The 21,104-nt window shown below is 50.6% G+C and overlaps 1 protein-coding gene across 6 annotated transcripts in view; it reads left to right on the top strand.

Moving 5' to 3' along the window:
* ASTN1 (astrotactin 1) overlaps nucleotides 1–21,104 on the top strand; it is a 192,169-nt gene that overhangs the window by 153,119 nt on the left and 17,946 nt on the right. For all 6 annotated transcript variants that reach the window (XM_075131479.1, XM_048859735.2, XM_048859737.2 and 3 more), the window contains 4 exons: nucleotides 16,804–17,072; nucleotides 17,745–17,878; nucleotides 18,630–18,781; nucleotides 20,484–20,619. In XM_075131479.1, coding sequence (XP_074987580.1) covers nucleotides 16,804–17,072; nucleotides 17,745–17,878; nucleotides 18,630–18,781; nucleotides 20,484–20,619 — 691 coding nt within the window. The remainder of the gene's footprint in view (nucleotides 1–16,803; nucleotides 17,073–17,744; nucleotides 17,879–18,629; nucleotides 18,782–20,483; nucleotides 20,620–21,104) is intronic.

The following is a 21,104-nucleotide window of genomic DNA, read 5'->3' as shown; positions in this document are numbered from 1 at the left end:
ACAGTAGAACCTCGATTTCACGAGCACCAATCTTACAAACAACCAGTTACACAAACCATTTTTTCTTGGCCGGGGAAAAACAAATCACAGGAGATGAAGAACAAGTCTCCCTCTCTCCAGATTCCAGTGCCTTCAGTGCATTGGAAATCACTTTGCTGTGGTGTGAAGGACATGAAGATAGTGATACTGTGCACCATCCTGCAACTTAGGCACTGGATCTACCGTCCTTTTGAGATGCTTATTGTTACGATCTTTTCAGTTTTACGAACTCCTCAATCCCAGGTTAGTTTGTAAAATAGGGGTTCTAGTGTAACTAGAACTGCTTTCATATGATCTCCAGCTACAGCAAAAACAAAGCCCTGAACAATGAACATCCTTCGCCTAACTGCTATTGGTGATCTAAAGATCCCCCTACCACCTTCAGTGGTTGTCCTATAGGAACTCCTGTATCCTGAGTTGCCGATGATGCATGATTCCATGCTAAACCCCATGGGCTAGTGTAAATGGGCATGACCCCACTGACATTAGTGGAGCTGTGCTGATTTACACCAGCAGAGGATCTGACCTCCTGCTGACCTCAGCCTCCAGGCCCCTGGGACGCTACCATGTAATATCAACCCCTGGCAGCTCAGTGCCATAGCACTGCAACATCTCTTGCCATGACAACCTCGCCGGCTGAAGCCGAAGGATGCAGGAGCATCTCCTCCAATTCAAGATGGGGGGGATTGGTTTAATCCTTATGTCTCGTAGGGCCACGTTCTGCTCTCTGTTGTCTTCAAGGGGCTTACTCAGGCTTGGTGCTGGTGTGGCCCAGCGCACAGTTTGGCCACAGCGTTGTTTTCCAGTGTTGGGTGGTTGCCACCTGGGGGGCAGAGAAGTGACACGTCAATCCTACCTTTTCATGTCCGAGAAAATGACTCTCCCTTGCCGAATGCTTCCTGCAGAGTGGGCATTCCAGTAGCTCCACCTAAGAGCCATCAATGCGTTTTCCTTTGAAGTGGGAAGGATCTGTCAGCCTCTGTTCAAAGCAAACGACAATGAGACAGGCTGGCAGACCAAAGTTCCCTTTCTCATGCCAGCCAGGTGGTTTTTAATGGGTCCCTCTTTCATCGGAAGCACCTCCCACGTCCTCTGCCAGTTACATGAAAGAATAATCCAGGCTATAGTAAAGCAGGGAAAATCCATTCTGTCCATGTGGGAGAAAAAAGGGGACACCTCAATAGATGCCAGGAGAAGTCCTGGAAACTCAAGGACTACCCACCTATTCCCCTTCTCCTGCTGCGTGCCCTGCAGTTTCACAGAGAAAGCCACTGCCATGTCAGTCCATCCGGCTCTGGGAAACCAAATGGTCAGAAGAGGTGCCTGGGGATTTGAATATGACCAGCTTTACTAAATCCTGAACACGTGGCTGCATAGCCACTCCTGGCCATGCTGGTGTGACAGCCGCTGTCTTGGTCAGCACACCAGGGACCAACCTGGAGACTTTCAGAGCAAAATACGTGAGCTGCTATAGCTTGAGCTACAGAACCAAGTCTACCTAGCAGGGCCTGTAACCAACTTGTGTCCTTTGTGGATCAATATAGATGGGGACCAGGGACACTCACCAGTGGGTTACACGGGCCAGGGAAATGTTTCTCTCTCCATCTGGAGCCCGTGGACTCATGGTGAAATGCAATACATGCAGTTAACCTGCAGCAGTTAGAACTTTGCATTGGTGGTTTGCATTCCAAGATAACATGTCTCAGCTGTTTCTCAGCTCTCATTTAAATCAATGGGAATGAGGCACCTAGATACTTTTGAGGAGCTTGGCTTATGTCTTCTAGCTAGAAGTTATATCTGATCCATTAACCTCTTATGTGGACCAAGCGCTAGAGGGGGACAAAGACCCACACTCTCCTACTGCAGAACCTGCACGCTGCATGTGCAAATGTTTAGTGTAATTACACTAGAGTCCCTGGTTCTTTTGGGCCGGGCACGCAAGGACCCAGATTGCACTTCTTGCCAATGCAGGGTGATGGTAGGTGGAGTAGGAGTCCTCACACTTTTTCCGCAGAGAGAGGCACAACCTGGCTGATAGTTTTTACACTACTGCAGACTTACCTGACCCTGCCTTGGATGCTCTCGTGTCCCTTTTTATTTTGCCCAGAAAGTTCATTGCAAAGTATATGAGAGCTCTGAGGCTTTTGCAAAGAGCTGATTGGATCTACATACATATGCGGTCCATTTGCAGTGACTGCTAAGTAGTAAGAGACCTGCCAGTATTCATTGTGAGGCCTGCTGCAAAATAGTTTTAGCCTAGTCTGGAAAAGAAAGGTGTGGAATCATTCTAAAGATCCATAGGCCTGCAAGCCACCTGCTTATGTTTGTAGGGAATGAGAAAACATACTCCAGATGCAGCAAAATACTCATTTGAGATCCTGTCCCAACCCACCCAGAGATGGAGCATTCCTGGGTCATCGTATGCATCCCACCCTCCCCATTTGTACCGATCACCTCGCCCATGACAGCTAGTCTCTAATGGCTGGAGAGACGCGTTTTGAAATAGTTTGTGGGCCTTTCGAAACAATACTGAAACTTCCCCTGTGATAGCTGGAGGTTGTGGTTGTTTAAAAAAAAACACTTAAATTCTTGCGATCCAGAGCATATGTTCTCTTGTGTTCTCTTGTTATCTTTTAATTGGTTTCTGTTATAAATTTAATACCAAGTGTTCATGCCAGTGGCGGAGGCTGCTGCTGCTGTTGGAGCTGGGGAAGGCGCATAGCAGCCTCAGCACTCTGTGTGTGAAGTCAGAGCCTCAATTTCCCACCCACCTTCCTGGCTGCTTCCCCACCAGGCAGCTCTTATGCCGCGGATCTCCCGATTGCTTCTCGTGGTCATTGTTTGGTTCGTGGTTGTCGTCCCAGGTACTCCGAGATAAGAGGAACAGAGGTGCCAGGAAGATCCTTAGGGGCGCAGTTAGGGCTCAGTTCCACCTAGGGATCGTTGAGCGGAAATGTGGTGTCCTGTGGAAAGGACTTCACCTCTAGGGCATAGAGGCTTGCACGGGCCTTTGCTGCAGGGTGAGGTGAATACAGGCTGGAGAGGGGCCTAAGAGTTTCATGGGCCAAGTGAAAGGAGGGGGAAGGATGCCATGTTCTCCAGACTGGGAGGCCGCCACCATTCACATTGCCTTCTCGATGCCCCTCCAGCAGTCTGAGAGACTCTCCCCACTGCCTGTACAAAGAGGCACCATCCATAATAGTTCCAATAAATCACCTGCCCTCTCCCCATGTCCCTCTGCTTTGGACCCACGGCTCATTGAGCGTATGAGCAGGAAGCAGTGTTTTAGCTCAGGGGGCTAGAACAGCAGCCCGATAATCAGGGCAGCTTCTAAAACCATCACCGCCGAGCAATGCGAGACTTGTCTCTTCCTGAGGCCGAACAAGCCCCCACTCCCATGTCAGACACCCCCTCCCCGCCCAACAGTATGGGCTTGTCGTGGAGCAGCTGCCCCACTCTGGCATGGAAGGGGTTAAAACAAGCCCGAGAGGGTGTGTTGAGCCCCAGCCAATCATGGAAGGGCTTATTGGGAGCCAGTCAAGTGGAGGCTTGAAAGCAGGCAATCGGGGCCAGGCTGAGCCCTATAAGAAGGCTGTAGGGCAGAGAGGAGGGCAGTCTCTCCCTGGAGGACAAAGGGAGAAGAGCCGTCTCTTAGAGACGCACCTACGACAGAGCAGTGCTGGGCTGGGTCAGCAGAGGCTGGGAGAGCTCTAGGCTGACGACTGCCAGACTGGGGCCCTGACACAATGGGGCAGAGAAGGTGCTGGGGCTACGGGGAAGTGGCCCAGGGAAGTAAGCAGTAAGGGAGAGTTGGAGGAGGGCAGTAAGTGGCTGCCGCTAGAGAGTTCCTGGGTCAGGGCCCAGAGTAGCAGGCAGGCAGGCCTGGGCCCTCCCACCACCGCCCCCCCCACTTGCCAGTGATGAGAGTGGCTAAGCCAGACTGCAGTTTGCCCTTGGAGGAAGGGGCTAGACTGAGGACTGCAGTGAGTCACTGAGGCAAGTGATAGAGCCAGAAGCTGTCGGTCCCCTGGAAGCGGGGGAGAGCCAGCGGAGCGGGCACAGCAGGAGGGCAATGTCCAGGAGCTGACCCCGCGGTCCAGGAGTGATGTGGGTCCGACTGTGAGGATGATGGAGACCGAGAGAATAACCGAGATAACTGAGAGAAGGTGCACAATTGAAAGAGCTAATTCCCAAAGCAACCAGCGGGAGGCTGGAATGAGACATCTTCCAACCCTCTGCGGCTCTGACAGCTTGAACTGGAGAACCTGTCTTCTTCTGTTCCCCATTTTTTTTCTTTCTTCTCTCTCTGTGTGAATTCAGGGCCTGTCCACAGAGTGCGGAGCCAGGTTTTCATGAGCTCTGCTCTCGTTTAGGCCATAATAAGAATGAGCTTGTCCAAAGTGCCCAGCAGTTGAGCTCCCTCTGTGCCATTGGCGGGTGGGTTTTCAGAAGCTCCCAGCATCCAATGGGATGAGCTCTTTTGAAGATCTAGCCAGTTGTTTTGAGGCCCAAAGAGAAGCTGAGTTCTTTTGAAAATTCTGGCCTTAGTGCTCCGTCCTGTGAGGTGACGAGCTCTCTCGTCTCCTGTTGACGCTGCAGGATTGGGCCCTTCCTGCTAGTTAGAGGAGCCAGCCTGACAGCCCTGGAGACAAAAGTCCTCTCTCGTTCTCCAGAGCAGGTACAGCTCAGTCAGCAGCACCGTGCACGTCCCTGCACTGCCCCTGGCTACGTACTTCCCCTCCGTTCTCACCCCACTGGCCTGCTGACCAGGCAGGGGTGACTAGTACCACTTGCGGTGGTGGTTTTTGTGATGTGGACACTTGGGAAGTCGATTCGCTCTGTCTTTGATCATATGTCTCTCTCATCATATGGTATCCAGGTATCTCCCAGAGTTATGAGATGTCATGTATAAAGCCAGGGGTGTGTGTCCCTTCCCCTGTTAGTATGGGCTGGTCTTTGTCTTGTGTGGGTCAGTGTTGAGGGAAGGCTGTCTCAAAACACTGGTCCTTGCCTTTTGCTCTGAAGGCGACGAGACTCTCAGCCATCCAGCCATCCTGATCTTTCCCAGGAGCGAGCCCCATGTTTGTGGGGCCATCATTGCGAAAGCCCCTGCTCCTGCACACAGGTGAGTCACTCTCAAACTCATTGTGATGCGGCTGTTGTGACAGGTGACAGTCATGGAGGGCGAGGCTGTCTCTCATGTAGCTGGGGCTGGCCCCATCTCAGCTTGCAAAGATGGGAACCACCGCTTCTTTCACACAGGTTATCAAACAGCTATTGGAGGGGAATTACTTCTGAGCTCTGCAGACTTGACGTGGTTTCTGACCATCAGCTTAGGAGTCAAACACTCCATATCCCAAACCCTTTTATGTTCCAGTTCTGCTAGATAGGCTGGTGTTGGTTTTGATGGTGGAAATACCTTAAAAACATACCTAGAATTATAGAATATCAGGGTTGGAAGGGACCTCAGGAGGTCATCTAGTCCAACCCCCTGCTCAAAGCAGGACCGGTCCCCAATTAAATCATTCTAGCCAGGGCTTTGTCAAGCCTGACCTTAAAAACTTCTAAGGAAGTTTCCACCACCTCCCTAGGTAACGCATTCCAGTGTTTCACCACCCTCCTAGTGAAAAAGTTTTTCCTAATATCTAACCTAAATCTCCCCCACTGCAACAAGACCATTACTCCTTGTTCTGTCATCTGCTATCACTGAGAACAGTCTAGAGCCATCCTCTTTGGAACCCCCTTTCAGGTAGTTGAAAGCAGCTATCAAATCCCCCCTCATTCTTCTCTTCCGTGGACTCAGCATCCCCAGTTCCCTCAGCCTCTCCTCACAACTCACGTGTTCCAGTTCCCTAATCATTTTTGTTGCCCTCCGCTGGACTCTTTCCAATTTTTCCGCATCCTTCTTGTAGTGTGGGGCCCAAAACTGGAGACAGTACTCCAGATGAGGCCTCACCAGTGTCAAATAGAGGGGAATGATCACGTCCCTCGATCTGCTGGCAGTGCCCCTACTTATACATCCCAAAATGCCATTGGCCTTCTTGGCAACGAGGGCACACTGTTGACTCATATCCAGCTTCTCTTCCACTGTAATCCCTAGGTCCTTTTCTGCAGAACTGCTGCCTAGCCATTCGGTCCCTACTCTGTAGCGGTGCATGGGATTCTTCCATCCTAAGTGCAGGACTCTGCACTTGTCCTTGTTGAACCTCATCAGATTTCTTTTGGCCTAATCCTCCAATTTGTCTAGGCCTTTCTGTATCCTATCCCTCCCCTCCAGCGTATCTATCACTCCTCCCAGTTTAGTGTCATCTGCAAACTTGCTGAGGGTGCAATCCACACCATCCTCCAGATCATTTATGACAGGTTGAAGGAAATGATTCTTATCATAGCCACTTATTTAGTTACTATTTGATGATGATCTTGTTCCCTGGTAGAACAGGACACCTTCCTGACCTGCATAGCTGGTGTTTGTAAATTATGAGCTGGGAGCTCAGAGCCTGTGCATGGGAACTTTTGCATTATTCTAAATGTAAATAAATAATAACATGATCATCCCCAAGGGCAAATATGCCCTGCTCCACTGTTGTGACTCTGTTACCATTGCATCAGGGCCATCAGTTTACAAAATATCTCCATCTCGCAAGCAGCATTGTCACCTTGCCATGCCATGCTGTAACGCAAGAGATCCTTAGAGATGTTTCAGGGACACTTTTGCTGTCCTGCTAGCAAAGTTACTGGATGGCCTGGTCAAAATCAGGACAGTCCCATGTGAATCCGGACCACTGACTGCCTGATTTTGGGTGGAATTCTGTGTTCCACTGAGGTCATCGTATTGGGAGAAGGTCATCGTAGAAATGAAGAATCTACTGCAAAGGGCAAAGAGAATGTGTCAAGGACTACAGGGTCTTGGGTATTGACTAGGATGTTATGTCCTTTGGAAAGGAAGAGATGCAGAAGGGCAACTCGGTGAGTTATTCAAAATCCCAAAGGGACAGAATTGAGAGAAGTGATGTGGCTGTTTGAAGTGAAGGGAAGGCCAAGAGCTCAAGGAGCTAGAGGTGAGATGCCTTTAGGGAGCATCGTTTATAGATTACAGACATTGCCCGGCACAGCAACAGGATGAACAGCTTTTAGACAGAGTTAGCAGAGTGTTTGTAAGGCAAAAGTATTGTGGGATCCAACTGCTAAGCCCAGCTGATGGGAAAAGAAGGAGATGGGCTCTTCCTCTGGATCTTTATGTGCCCTTCATTATGTCCCACATCTGCCAAGAAGCCCCAGCTCCTGTTACCAGTGGCCTGGCTGTATTTCAGTGCTAAATTCACACACTTCCTCCAGGTGTAGGCAGAAGCAGTCAGGTCCCAACCCTCTCTTGTCCCACGCCACTCTGGGCGTTGCAAACCTGGCTTGTCTCTACCCTCTTTACACTGATGGTGTTGTTCAGAGTTATATATGTACACAAAATCTGGATCCAGTCCCAGAACAAGCAGGTAGCTGCTCCCCAGCCAGCCCTTCGCCCGCACTACTCCCTCCCCCACTGCTAACAGAGATTAGAGCATCCTGAATCCCGCAGGGATACTTAGTTCCACTTCTCTCCGTGTCTTGTTCTCGCTCGGCAGATAGATGCCAGATGTGCTTTGCCAATCCCGAAGCACACTGCTATGAATCACACTGCCAGGGTTTGTTTGGCTTTGCAGGAAGCTGGGCACAGCTGCTGTCTTTGATGGGTGGAAGCCAAGGAAGCTGGAGAGCTTTCTTCCTCTCCTTCTCGTGTGTTGCATCTCTTCTCCTTCTCTCTCTCTCATCCACCCACCCAGAACAGCACCCACCTGCCCTTGCAATGCTCTAGACCACTCTCAACCCTGCCTAGATCCTTTTGCAGCTCGCTCCCAGCTGCAGCACAAAGGACAAGCAGAGGTGAGGGAAAGCCCTGGAGACCAGGGGTTAATAGGCATCAGGGCCTAATTGTCTCCTCCGATCCAAGCACACCCCTCCACCCATGAAGTCAGTAGGAGTTGAAGGAGGGCCCCGTTGGGTGCTGGAGAAGGTACATTAGTTCAGCACATTCTTGCTGTTCGGGGTGATAGGGAGAGCTGTTTGGTGCCTGGGCACCTCCTTGATGGAGCCCTTGCTCTTCTCTTTAGTTCCCTGTTCCAGATTAGGACTCTCCACACCTGAGCTTTGAGGGACACTCACTATGTCTACCCAGCATCTAATACGGATCTCCCGCCCCGGTAGGATTTTCGGATGTCTAGGCACCCAGCAGCTCACATACAGAACATGTGCACACAGACATGGGGAGCTGCTGGGTGTGGAGGTCTTTTGACAATCTGGCCTCATATTTTCAGAGCGCAGCAATGGCAAGAAAAGCTCTCTGCCTTTCTTTTCAATCAAGAAGTTTCATTTGAAGATTTCTCCCTGGGTATATTGGGCTGTTTCGCCCCATGCTGTGTTATTCGATAGAAACTTTCCTTGAAAAGAAAGACACTTCACTTGATTCACTCGTTAGTGGAGATTGTCCCGCTTCCAAGGACATGAGCCCATTGCCTAATATCAGCCTGCAGCTCATCTCTGCTGTTTGATCCAGGAGCTTTTGGAGGAACTATACTGCACGTTGGTGCAGGAGTGGAATTGATCTTAAATAGGTCTTTTAAATCATTGCTGTCATATGCTAGTCCCAGGCCTGGAACAATTCATGGCGTCACAGCACCACCTAGTGGTCTTTTTGCTGTAGGTTGTTTTAGCTGTTGAATATATTAGGTATAGGTGTACTTGGTTAATAGCAAGCAGAGACGTTTCAGAGTATCTCGAGCTACTTTGATAACGTAGGAACTCTCCAAAACACTGCGTTAAGAAACTATGCTGCTTCCCTCACCAAAGCGGACTGATATAAATTAAAGTGATATCAGTCAGCAATTTTAATCATGATTTAAATCAACAAGCAGGAACCCTTGATTTAAATCAGCAATTTTAATCTTGTTTTGCATTTATACTTTTTAGTTGGTAACCATTAAAAGGTATTTATTCACAGTGAAATACACCTTTTTCATCAAATGCGGTATTACTCTTTGTTAATCAGGAGAATACACTATGTCTATACACATTTATTCATTCAGATTCGTATTTTTTACCTATTTTTATGTTGGAAAATGGTGAATGGCACATTGCTTATTTACTTCACAAATTTTTTTACTTTATATTTGTGTCAAGACTCATTTGGCTGGAAATTAGATTTCAATTAAAAATGCACAAAACCAGCATTTTAAATTAGTTTGTTATTGGTTAAGTAAACCTACCTTAAGTGTGCTGGATACATAAGAGAAAAGTCATCATCAAAATATATTTTGTATTTAAAACCAAGTGAAGTATTAGGAAGGAAGTATTATCTGTTGTTAGTGAATTGAATTGATGTGGTTCTGTCTGAGTGCTGGTCCCTATATGTATTCCACCCGTGTATTCCACCACATGTGCCTGAGACTGGAAAATCATGCAAGTAATGTCTGTCAGTCCATGCCTCTACCCTGAAGTTCCTCGTGGTCAGCACTGAGGGGATAATGAGAGATGTGACCGACTGTCTCCCTAGTTCTTTCTTACCACCACATGGCTTGATTCGAAATCCTCTGTGTCTGTAGATATCTTTGCACTGTCTCTCTTATCTGTAAACATAATTGTATATAGTTCTTAGTGTTTTAGTAGTCTCTTTATAGTTAGTGTAGAGACCTTCTCTGTTTTCCCCCCTCAGTGGGACTGTGCCCAGAAGGACTGTGCCCAGAGTTCTGGGTTTAAGAATGGTTTCTCCTGTCCTCCCTCAGTCTCGGTCAGTGGCGACCACCAGCACTGTCTTTACTGCTCTGAGGAGGCTCATATCTCCTCCATGTGCAATATCTGCTTCTCCTTCCCTCCCCGGACCCGAGGGGGACAACAGCTCTGTCTGAGGAAGTACCTGATGGACAAAGGTATGAGACCCCAGTCATATGCAGCCCGTCGACAGCGCTCCTCCGAGCACTAGCTTCGGAGCAGAGGCCAGATCTAATAAAGCCAAAGACCCATTGTCTCGGGTTCTTATGAGAGTAGGGGACACTCTCACAGACACAAGAACAGATCCCCTTCCAGATCTGCTCCCAAGAGAAAGAATCCCTACCGACTCCTTCCAAATCAGGTGAGTCCTAATACTCCAGTCCTAAAAACTTAGGCCCACACAAGCCTCCCAGTCACAAGGGTAAGGCACTCAGGAGCAAGGAGCCAAAGGTACCAACTCCGGTACCAGCTAGTAAACTGAAGAATCAGCATCTGCCAGCACTGACAAAGAGCTCCAGGCAGAACTCTTCTCTTTTAGCGGTACCAGCCCGATCCTGTAAGTACTCACCAACCACTAAGCCCATGGATACACCAGATCCAACAATACCTATTACCAGGACCCCTCACACTTAAGGGTGGATTGAGACTTATACCTCCCTGGGGGATATCTTCACCCACAATCTCCTCTGCTTTCGGGTCCAGTCCTTCTGAGGGATGTTTCAACACCAGAAGTGGAATCCACCTTAGGGAGAAAGAGCTGCTTCCCTACTCCATCCACAAGCAAGCAGTGACAGTACTGCTGTGGAAACAGATTCTACCTTTTCCTCAATCTGATGTCCAGGATGAATCATTGCCTCCATGAACAAAGGTTAGCCTGGACAGGGCTTCCAGACTGTTCTGGACCCATCCTCCAACCAGACAAAACTACCCTTCCAGAGACCATTGGTACCTGATGCCTTGGAGTCCCCCCAACCAGCCTTCAAAATATGCTGGCCATGTTGGGGTCCATGGGATATGCATGGCACCCTGGATCTGTGTGAGAGTCTCACAGGCCCTCTTCCCCCAGACAACAGGCTCTGCCAAAGTATACAGAGGAGAAAGATCTCGAGACCCAGATCTCCTGGTACCAGCGTTACTGATGTGTGTATCATCATCCTCCCACAATGTGGCAATTGCCCCATCTTCACCATCCCCACCTGATGACCAGAGACAATACAAGAACTCTTGCAGATGGTGACATCTGAACTTCAGATCCCATTTGAGGAAGTTAATGGCATGCAGCATACACTCTGGGTCCACTGGGCTGTAGGATGTCCAAATCAGGTAGCTCTGCCAGGCTATTGTGGAACCAGCCAGGGTGGTATGGCACATGCTTGCGTCATGCATCCCTATCCCCAAAATAGCTGAAAGATGATACTTTGTCCCTGCAAAAGGGGCAGAATTTTTGTTCACCCATCCTGCCCCCAACTTCCTAGTAGCACAAGCAGTTATAGAAAAATCTGGGCCACAACACTCCAAGACTACCCCTGCAAACAAGGGCACTAAACACCTTGATCTTCTGGGGAGGAAGGCGGTCACATCTACCAGCTTAGAATCATTAACTTCCAGGCCCTGTTAGCCAAGTATGATTTTATGAACTACTTCATATTCTTGGAGTTTAAAGATAAACTTCTTCAGGAGGAAAGGGCCCAATTCCCAAACCTTTGTTGACGAGGGTAGACTCATGGCAATAACTTGATTCCACGCTGTGGTTGACATGGCCGATACCACATCTAGAGCAACCACAGTATTATTGTGGCATGAACCATGGCTTCTCTCTTCAGGGTTCGAGGTTCAGAACAACATGGAGGATTTGCCCTTTGATCCAGCTAATTGCTTTATTGAAAAGACAGTCAAGTATTTGCACTAGTTATGACTCCAGGACAACCCTCCACTCCATAGGCATTTATACTATGCCCCCAAGGGAGGAACATCATAAACAGGTGTATATACAATGCCTTTTCTACAGCCTTTCTACCACCAGTGACCATATGAACCACCATGTAATTATCAGATGTTGCAAAGAGGTATGAAGCTCCATCCACCTCAACGTCAGCCACCCAACCTCATCCACCAGCTAAAGGTCACTTTTGACAGGACGTTCAAGAGTTGCAAGCCATCATTGACTCCATCCTCATCTGTTTCCCAAACCTTTGGTGGCTGCCTGGTGTACATTTGTAAGGTGCCAGCTTGGAGTTGCATCCATCCCTTCACGAAGCATGACACTTTAGTCCAAGCCTCTTCTGAAGATGCAGCCTTGGGAACGGCAGTATTACAGTAATCTATATCGCCTGCATCCTTGCACCCCCGATGACGACTGCTTACCAGTCACCCACATTTGGAGTTCACATCGGTACCAGCTCACAAAGAAGAAAGTTACTTACCTGTAACTGGACATTCTTCAAGATGTGTGGTCCCTGTCTGTATTACACTACCCTCCCTCTTTCCCTTCTGCTTTAGATCATGACTGGACTAATGATTGAGAAGGAACTGGTCTGCAAGATTTTAGAATTAGTAGATCTCATCCTCTTGTACTTTGTTTTTAGCTATTGATTAGATATAGAAAACAAACTTTACTGATTTTTCAAATGCCAGTCAGTTTCTCAACTTTGACTGAATTAGTCATTGAACTGAACCAACTGAATAAGTAGAAATGAAGAAAATATTCTCTCTTCAGCTGCAGAAGAGGCTACTGCTGTCAAAAGCTGATTTTATTTAAATAATAAAATCAGATTTTAAATTTAAAAAATGATTTAAAGTTAAAAAAATCAGATATTTATATATTTATTTATTTTTAATAAGTGATTTTTATCCACCTTTCCAACAAGTGTCACAGGTAGATTTCTGAGAGAGAACAAGGAGAGAGGCTTTTGGGGAGGAAAATAAGATGGTTTTTATAACTATTACAGTGCTCCTTTTTGGCTATTAACATTTTATGCAAGTCCTGTTTTTATTAAATACTGAATAGTTAGGCTTGGCACAATTAGATTTTTTTCAGTAAATGTTGATTTCACCGTATAAACACAAACCGATGAAAGAACATCTCCATCAATGATGATCGACCGTTACGGATAGGCAAAGTAACTACTTACTAGAGTTTGATTGAAAGATAGTTACTTGGCATATTTTGACATTTGATGTTGACAGTTTGTGTTTTTAACAGTTGTAAAGGTTTAACTTTTTGAATCGCAACATCTGTCATTAAATAACTATTATTTAACACCCCCCCCATAATTGCTTGCAACTGTGAACATTTAAATTAATACAAATAGAAAAAAATGCTTAAAACTCATAATTTTGTGCAACTGTGAAAAACTGAAATAGATAAAAATAAAAAAAATTTGACCATGGGCTCTCCAGGCTAGAAGGCAAAGGTATAATGAGATCCAATGGCTGGAAGTTCAGGCTGGAAGAATTCATGCTGAAAAGTTGGTGCCCATTTTTTTACAATGAGGGTCATTAGCCACTAGAACAGCTTAGCAAGGATTGTGGTGGATTTTTCCATCACTGGAAATCTGTTAATCAAGGTTGGATTTCCCCCCCCCACACACACACACACGCTCCCCCTCCAAAAAAAGACATGCTCTGGTTCAAACATGAATTAATTCTGGGAAGTCTGTTATCTACTCTGACCTCCTGTAGGATCACAGTGGTCCCCTCTGGCTGTAGCATCTTTGAAACTATGAATCCTGCCAAGCCAATTAATAATAATGGTTTGTGGTGTGTTCCACTCCTAGATTCCAAAGGGCTTTACAAACGTTGGTCAGTGTCATTATCCCCCATGTTACAGATGGGGGAACTGAGGTACAGAGAGGTTCATGCCAGAATTTCCAAAGGAGGGGTCCTGATCCTAAGTTCCCTTTCTTTAAATTCAGTGGGCTTTGGATCAAGTCTTCCTAGTTGTCTTACATAAAAGCCTAAAGTGAAATGCATGATGTGGAGACTCTGTGCTACACTGCCCTCTAGTGGGTGGAATGAGAACTGATTAAATGCTTGCTTTGAATTAATAGTGCTCTCCCCCTCAAAAAAAGTGTTAATGTTTTAAGTTGAAAAAAATCTATTCTTTTCACTCCATTCTTACCCACAGAGGGCTAAAAGGATTTCCCTCAAACCTAACAAAAATTACTCCTGGGCTTGAGATCAAGCATGGAACGTTTCATCCCAAAAGGAGGATTTTTAAGGAAGGTCTTGGGATGTGAAACTAGGTCCAAATGGAAGCCAGAATAAACTTTAACTCTCACTATGCCCCCCGCCTCACCCCAGGGGAGAGGCTCCCACCAGTGGAGATTTTAATCACTGCAGATGGAATTCAGTCCACTTGCAGATAGCCTGGGGACTCAGGCTCTGCCTGTGAGCAGAGAGCAGCCAGGGAAGCAAACCCCAAGCCAGAGGCCAGGATGTGGGGAAATGGAAGCACAGAGACCTTTAGGTCACTTGCCAGTGACAGTGCAGGGAAAGGAACTCTGAGGTCGTGATGCCAGGTCCCCTGCTCTAATCACCAGTCAGTATCTGTGGCCAGCCAGGGGCAGTGGGGCATAGGATGGTGGGGCCATCCAGCCCAGTGCAAGGGCACTGTATACTAACTGGCAGTTGCCAGATGCACACTGGCCCGCCCAGCCCTGTGCTGCCAGTGTGCCGCTTCCCCTTGGGGGTGGGCCCATACTGTGCCCCCCCACTCCTGCCCAGCACCCCCACACACAGCCACACCACTACTTCCCAATGCACTTCCCCACAGCCCACCACCACAACTACACAGAACCCCACTCAGACCCCCCCACTGCTCAGCATCCCAACACACAGACCTCCCCCACTGCCCCCCAAGAGACTCCCCACTGGCCAACAGCCCCATACACACCTCCAGAGACCCACTCCCTCACACCCTGGCCACACTCACCGGCCCTGCTGGAATGTGACGACGTCTGCCAGGCTGAGCTGGCAGTGCGGCCAGGACCGGTCCAGTGCCAGGCTGGGGAATCACTCCAGCCTCTCGGGAATGGCGTGATTAGCCAGGTCAGGGTCTGGTCCCGCCCTGGACAGACTCCCTCAGGACCCACTTGCCTGGAGATACGATGACCATACGTCCCCATTTGGCCAGGAACAGTTCCCTTTTTAAGCTCTGTCCTGGCCATCCTGACACTTTTGACAAAAAAGGGCATTTAGTTGGCAGTTGATCAGTTGGCAAGAGCAAATGAACAAACGGCCAGTTTACCAAAAAAGTCCGGTGCGCCCCCCTAGCAGGACATGGCAGAACGTGGTGGGGGGGCCAAGGTGAGGTGTCAGACAGCCGGGCTTGGGGGGTCAGCCCCAGCTGCAGGTAGAATAGAGCTTGGGGCGGGAGTTAGGGGCCAGCCCCTGGCAGTGGTGTGGGGAGCTGGGGCGAGGGAGGGGTCAGCCCCTGTCCTGACACCAGCATGAGGAGCTCGGGGGGGGGTCAGCCCCTGGCTGTGGCGTGGGGAGCTGTGGGGGAGGGGTCAGCCCCAGTGGCGGATTTAGAGTTAGTGGGGACCTGTGCTCAGCTTCATTTTTGGGGCCCCTCCTTGGGACCCAGCCAAGAAAAAGAACATTCTCCTATCTCCCACCCTCCACTCCCATTTTCATTCTTTTTTTCTTCATCTTCCTCCTGTAAGTAATAGCAAGTAAATGGAAAATAAAGTGAGGTACCTTGATTGTTCTTGTAGTCTAACTTACTTTTCCACAGACCCCTTGAAAATCGCTGAGAGTCTCGGCGGACACTTAATGATCTTTCCAAATATTGTTTGTACCATTAGCTAACTACAGTAAAGCACTTTGGATAAGAGCGCTTTATAAAAAAAAATGTAAAAAGTTGGGGTGCGGGGTCTGGCCAGGACTTAGGGTGTGGGAGGGGGTTCAGGGCTGGGGGTGCAGGGTCTGGAAGGGAGTCGGGGTGCAGGAGCAGGCTGGGGGTTGGGGTACAGGGTCTGGCCAGGAGTTAAGATGCAGGAAGGGGCTCAGGGTTGGGGCAGGGGGTTGGGGTGTGGAGCTCTTACTTGAGGCAGCTCCTGTTTGGTGCAAGGGGTGCAGGACTCCCGTTTGGCACTCAAGGTGGGGGTGGGGGGGTGCAGGAGTCAGGGCATGAGGTGTGGGGGGCTGGGTATGTAGGGGTTGCAGGAGTCAGGGCAGGGGGCTAGGGGTTGGGGTGCTCCCAGCCCCCTGCCCTGAGTGGCTCATGGCAGGGAGCTTGGGGGGGGGTATGTGTAGGGGGAGTGCAGGGGCCACGCCTTTGCTCCGCCCTGACCCGATTCCACCCCCTTCCCCAAGGCCCCGCCTCCACCTCCTCCCCTGAGCTCGCTGCATCCCTGCTCGTCCCCCTCCCTCCTGGAGCGCCGGCAAACAGCTGTTCAGTGGCGGGGGGAGGGGCAGGAACAAGACATGCTCGGGGGAGGAGGCGGGAGAGAGAGAAGCTTGGCTGCCAGTGGGTGCGGGCAGAGCCTGCCTTGCAGCAAGAGCCCCTGGAGCCGGCAGGACCAAGCTTCTGCCCCCGCAGCTGCCCGGCCCTGGGGCCCCCTGCCGTTGCGGGGCCCCATGCCAAGGTATCTGCGCTTTACTGTAAATCTGCCTCTGTCCAGCCCCAGCCCCTGGCCACGACATGGGGAGCTCAGGGAGGGTCATCCCCTGGTAGTGAGGAGCTGGGGGCGGTTAGCAGCCCCATCCAGGCAGCCCGGGGCTCCAGCTCTCTCAACCCCAGCTGCGGCCCAAGCAGAGCAGGGCGAGCTGGCTGGGGCCCCTTTGGAGCCTGGGTCCAGCACCATGGCGCCATTGTAAACCCGGTACTGGTCAGTATTTCCCGACTACCAAGTGAAGTGTGGCCATCTATGGTACTGGAAGAGCCAGGGGCTGTAGAGGGAGAACAGGTGAGGGCATTATGGGTTGGCCTGATTTCCGCTCCCCCCTCTTTCTCTCATTTCACAGGCAATTCCCCCTCTGATGAGTCTGAGGAGCGAGAGCGGGACCCCAAAGTTCTCACCTTCCCCGAATACGTCGCCAGCCTGTCCGAGTCGGGCACCAAGCGGATGGCAGCTGGGGTCCGCATGGAGTGCCAGAGCAGAGGCCGCTGCCCTTCCTCATGCCCGCTCTGCCATGTGACTTCGAGCCCGGACGTGCCGGCCGAGCCAATTCTGCTGGAGGTCACCAAAGCAGCGCCCATCTATGAGCTGGTCACCCACAACCAAACCCAGAGGGTGAGGAGCCGGTTGCTGAGAGAGGTGTAGAATATGGCAGGCTGGTGATTGGCTGAGCTGAGGTTATTAGCAGTGAATGGCTTTGGCGGGCCTGGAATGACAGCCAGCCCTCACGTGGTGTGGCCGGCTGGCAGTACAGCCACGTGCCCACTGGCCTTTCCACCTCTTCTTCTTGAGCCAGCCTGGTGTTTGCCACGTGGCGCATGTGGCGAGTGGTGAGGAACAGCCAGAGAGCGTCCCAGAGACAGGCATCTCCCTTTGCAGGGCTGGGTGAGGTCACCATAGTGACCAGGCACTTGGCACGCTGCCATCTAGCTTATCAGGTCAGAGCACCAGCCACCATTCAGCATGCGCGGGAGTAAACAGACCCAGGCCTGGCTCAGCAATTGCCACTTGAAACCAGTTGCAGATGGGTGAAGGCTGAACACGTCTGCCCCGCCCCGTGAACGGCCCCCACCCTCTTTGACGTCTCTCTGTGTCCCCTCTTCGCTAGGAGGTCTCCAAGCTCCCAGCTGTGGCAGTGCGCTCAGGGCTGTGTGGGGAGAGGCATGCACAGAAAGTTACAGGTTTTCAGATGCCAGTGGCACAGCGGATGATGAGGGTTCACCCAGTGGCACAGCGGGTGATGAGCATTCATGCTTGCCGCGCCTTAACCCTCCTTCTCTATCTCAGCTGTTGCAGGAGGCCACCATGAGCACCCTGTGGTGTTCCGGGAGTGGGGATGTCATCGAAGACTGGTGCCGGTGCGACTCGAGTGCTTTTGGTGCCGACGGGCTCCCGGCCTGCGCGCCCCTCCCACACCCAGTGTACGTCTCTCCCACGCTGATTTTGCCTCTCCTTCGCAGAGATTATTTCTCTTGAAGGGAACTTTGGTGCTGGTGCAAGGTGCCGGAGCCAGAGGCCCAGAACCAGCGTGAAGCTGGAAGTTGGGGTGGCAGCAGCAGCTCGAGCTTCTCCCGCTCCACTCTGTGGAAGGTCTTGATCCCTGACCCTGACGGGTGACCTCCTGGCGTGGCGGGGGAGTTGAGTATGGCAGAAAGGTTTCAGCAGCACTCGCTTAAAAACAGCTGCCTTCCTCAGGCAGGGCTGGGCGGTCTCAGAAATCAGCGGGATGTCTGCACAAAGGAAAACTACACCAGGCTTGACTGGTGCTGCAGTTTTCCTACATTAAACTAGTGTTTGGGGGGGACGGGACCCCAGTGCGGGAGCAACTTAGGCGCAAGATGGGCTGGATGAGGAGGGGAAGCAGCTGGCTTTGTGCTCTGTACACTGGCTAATCTGGGCTGCAGGCAGCCATGCAAGGCTGTCACCAATCACCTTTGCCCCCTACCCTACAGATCATGTCTTCACAGCCCTGCCTCCTGGGAGGCACAGGGCATAACCCAGCCTGTGACGTGTGGCTGCAGAGGACAGTGAGTCTCCAGTAGCTCAGAGGGAGCAACAGGTGGAGCCACCCCACACTGAAGAGGGTTGGGAAGAAAAGAATGGTGCCATTAGAGCGGGCAGGAGCTGCCTATTCACAGGGCCTGACCCACCCTGGTTTTCCCTCTTCCTCAGGCTGCAGCTCTCCACCGTGCACGAGCCCAGCAGCACCTTGGTGGTGATGGAATGGGAGCACTCAGAGCCGCCAATCGGAGTGCAGATCGTCGATTACCTCATCCGTCAGGAGAAGATCACCGACCGGATGGATCATTCCAAAGTGGAGACCGGTGAGGGCAGTGACAGAAGGCGCTGTTCCTCCAGCAGCCCGAACTGGGCTTTGCTCGGGCTCCTCCTTTGCTCTGGGGGTGGGGTGGCACCAGCAGCCAGTAGAGTTAATTTCCGGAAGGATGAGGAACGCCCTCATCGCAGCTCTGCCTTTTGCAGCATTGGCTTGTTAGCAAAGGCTGAAATCAAGAGCAGAGCGCTTTCAGTGGGGAGGGGTGGGCCCCAATCCAGCAAAGTACTGAAGCCCTGGCTTAACTTTAAGCCCACGCTTAAATACTTGGCTGGATTGGGGTCATAACTGTCTGTTTTCACTTACTGGCGGCATTCCAAAATCTGTCTCTTCTTGGTCTGAAAGCCTGCACCCGAAATACCTCCCCAAGTTTACTTCTGAATTCCCCGTATCTGTTTTCATCCTGAAACCCTGTGCCTCTGCTGAGGAGAGGAGACTTCATTCCCTCGACCTCAGATGTGCCTTAGCGTTCTACCTGCAGAGAACCTAATCGATCAGAAAATCACCTAGGTTATTTGTTGCCATAGTACAAATGTCACTAGGATGAGCTGTCTCCTCTCGGGGAATCTCTAAATGGATTCCTTGGTGCACCGTAGTGTGCTACCCCAGTTCGCACATATCACTCCACCAGAGCACACGCTGCCTCTACAGCCTCCTTGCAGGAAGGACCATTACTGGACACATGCAGAGCGGCAGACTGGAGTTCCAGTCGGACATTCCCAAAACAGAACACACCAGTTCGGGCCTCTGCTGCGGATGCAGCCGTGGGAACTGCAGTGCTTCAACACATCTGTCTTGCCAGCATCCTTGCACCCTCCTGACAGATTACACTTGCCCACCGCCCACACGTGGGATACACATAGGGATCAGCGCTCGAAGAAGAAGTGGAGATTACTTAGCCGTAACTGGAGGTTCTTTGAAATGTGTGGTCCCTGTCTGTATTCCACTGCCTGCCCTCCTTCCTCTCTGCTTCCGATCCTACTGGATTCGTGGTAAGAAAAGGAACCTGCATTGCCTCTTATTCCCTCGGTCTGGGGGACGAGGAGAACTGTGCGGGCCAACGGACACCGCTTGTTAGCATTTCCAGCCTCGGGTGCAAGGCATGCATCCCCACCCACGTGTGGAATACAGACAGGGACCACCACGCATCCGGTTATAGGCAGGTAACCTTCATTCACAATCACACCAGTCTCCATCCTCACTTCTTACGCTGGAGACTCAGTGATTGTGAGGCTATTTGTATTTCTCTGTCTGCAACAGGGACACTAAGGCTTTTCCTTACCTGAAAAAGCTCCATAGAACTTCCACTTGCCCCCTAGCAGAGAGGTCACCAGCCTAAGAGCCTTGATCATGTGCTGCAGCTTGGGGTCAAGGCAGGACAAAAGAGCAACATAAACATTTTTCCTACCCTTCCCACCAGTGCATTTTCTCCCCTTCCATAGCTCCCAACTGGCTAATGTCACACCGGAGGCAGTGCACAATGCACCAGTCCAAATCACGAATAGCCCTGTTACAAGGTCCTTTCCTCATTGCTCCTGACCCTCCAGGAAATTTCTGATCCATCACTAGGTACTGGGCTTGCTTGGTCGGTCTTGTGACCCATTGTAGCCTCTCCTCACCCATCGTCCCCTGCTCAGGTTCTGGGGCATGGGAAGATAATTGCCTAAAATCTCCTTTTTCCCCTCTTTCCCTAGAGACTGTGCTGAGTTTGGTGGATGACATAATCTCCGGAGCCAAATCCCCCTGCGCGATGCCGGCACAAGTACCCGACAAGCTGTCCACCACCATCTCCTTGGTCATTCGCTGCCTGGAGCCTGACACCACCTACACGTGAGTGACGCTGCCTCTAATTGGCTACGCCCAACCTTGTGAGAAGCACTGCCACTTCTGATTGGCTACTCCTCATCTTTTTTTTGGGGGGGGAGCATGGAGAAAGGGAGCGTTCATTCTCCATCCCCTTGCATGGCAAGCACCCCCCTCCCAATTGTTTCATGCTGGATGTGCTTCTGGAACTATGCACAAATATTAAATCATCATCACCACCTTGTTGGCTAAGCTTGCCATCGTCAAGCTTGCCAAGCTTGTTGGCTAAGCTTGCATTCAAGAGTTATCGTCGGTGACACGATAACTCTTGAATGCCGCATTTGATCAAAACCAGGAAATGTTTGAGAGCTCAAGGGCCAGAACTCTATTGATTTTGGGGAAAATGGGGAAACCAAAATGGGGACAAACGGATGGAGCCCCATCAGCTGTTCAGCACAGCCACAGCTTCATGCACCTCTGCAGTTGTCTGAAGACCAAAGACCTGTTTGATG

This window comes from Caretta caretta, chromosome 8 (genome assembly GCF_965140235.1).
Source record: "Caretta caretta isolate rCarCar2 chromosome 8, rCarCar1.hap1, whole genome shotgun sequence".
Classification (NCBI taxonomy): Eukaryota; Metazoa; Chordata; order Testudines; family Cheloniidae; genus Caretta; species Caretta caretta.
The sequence above is the reverse complement of the archived record's forward strand: the minus strand, read 5'-3'. Positions and strand labels throughout refer to the sequence as shown.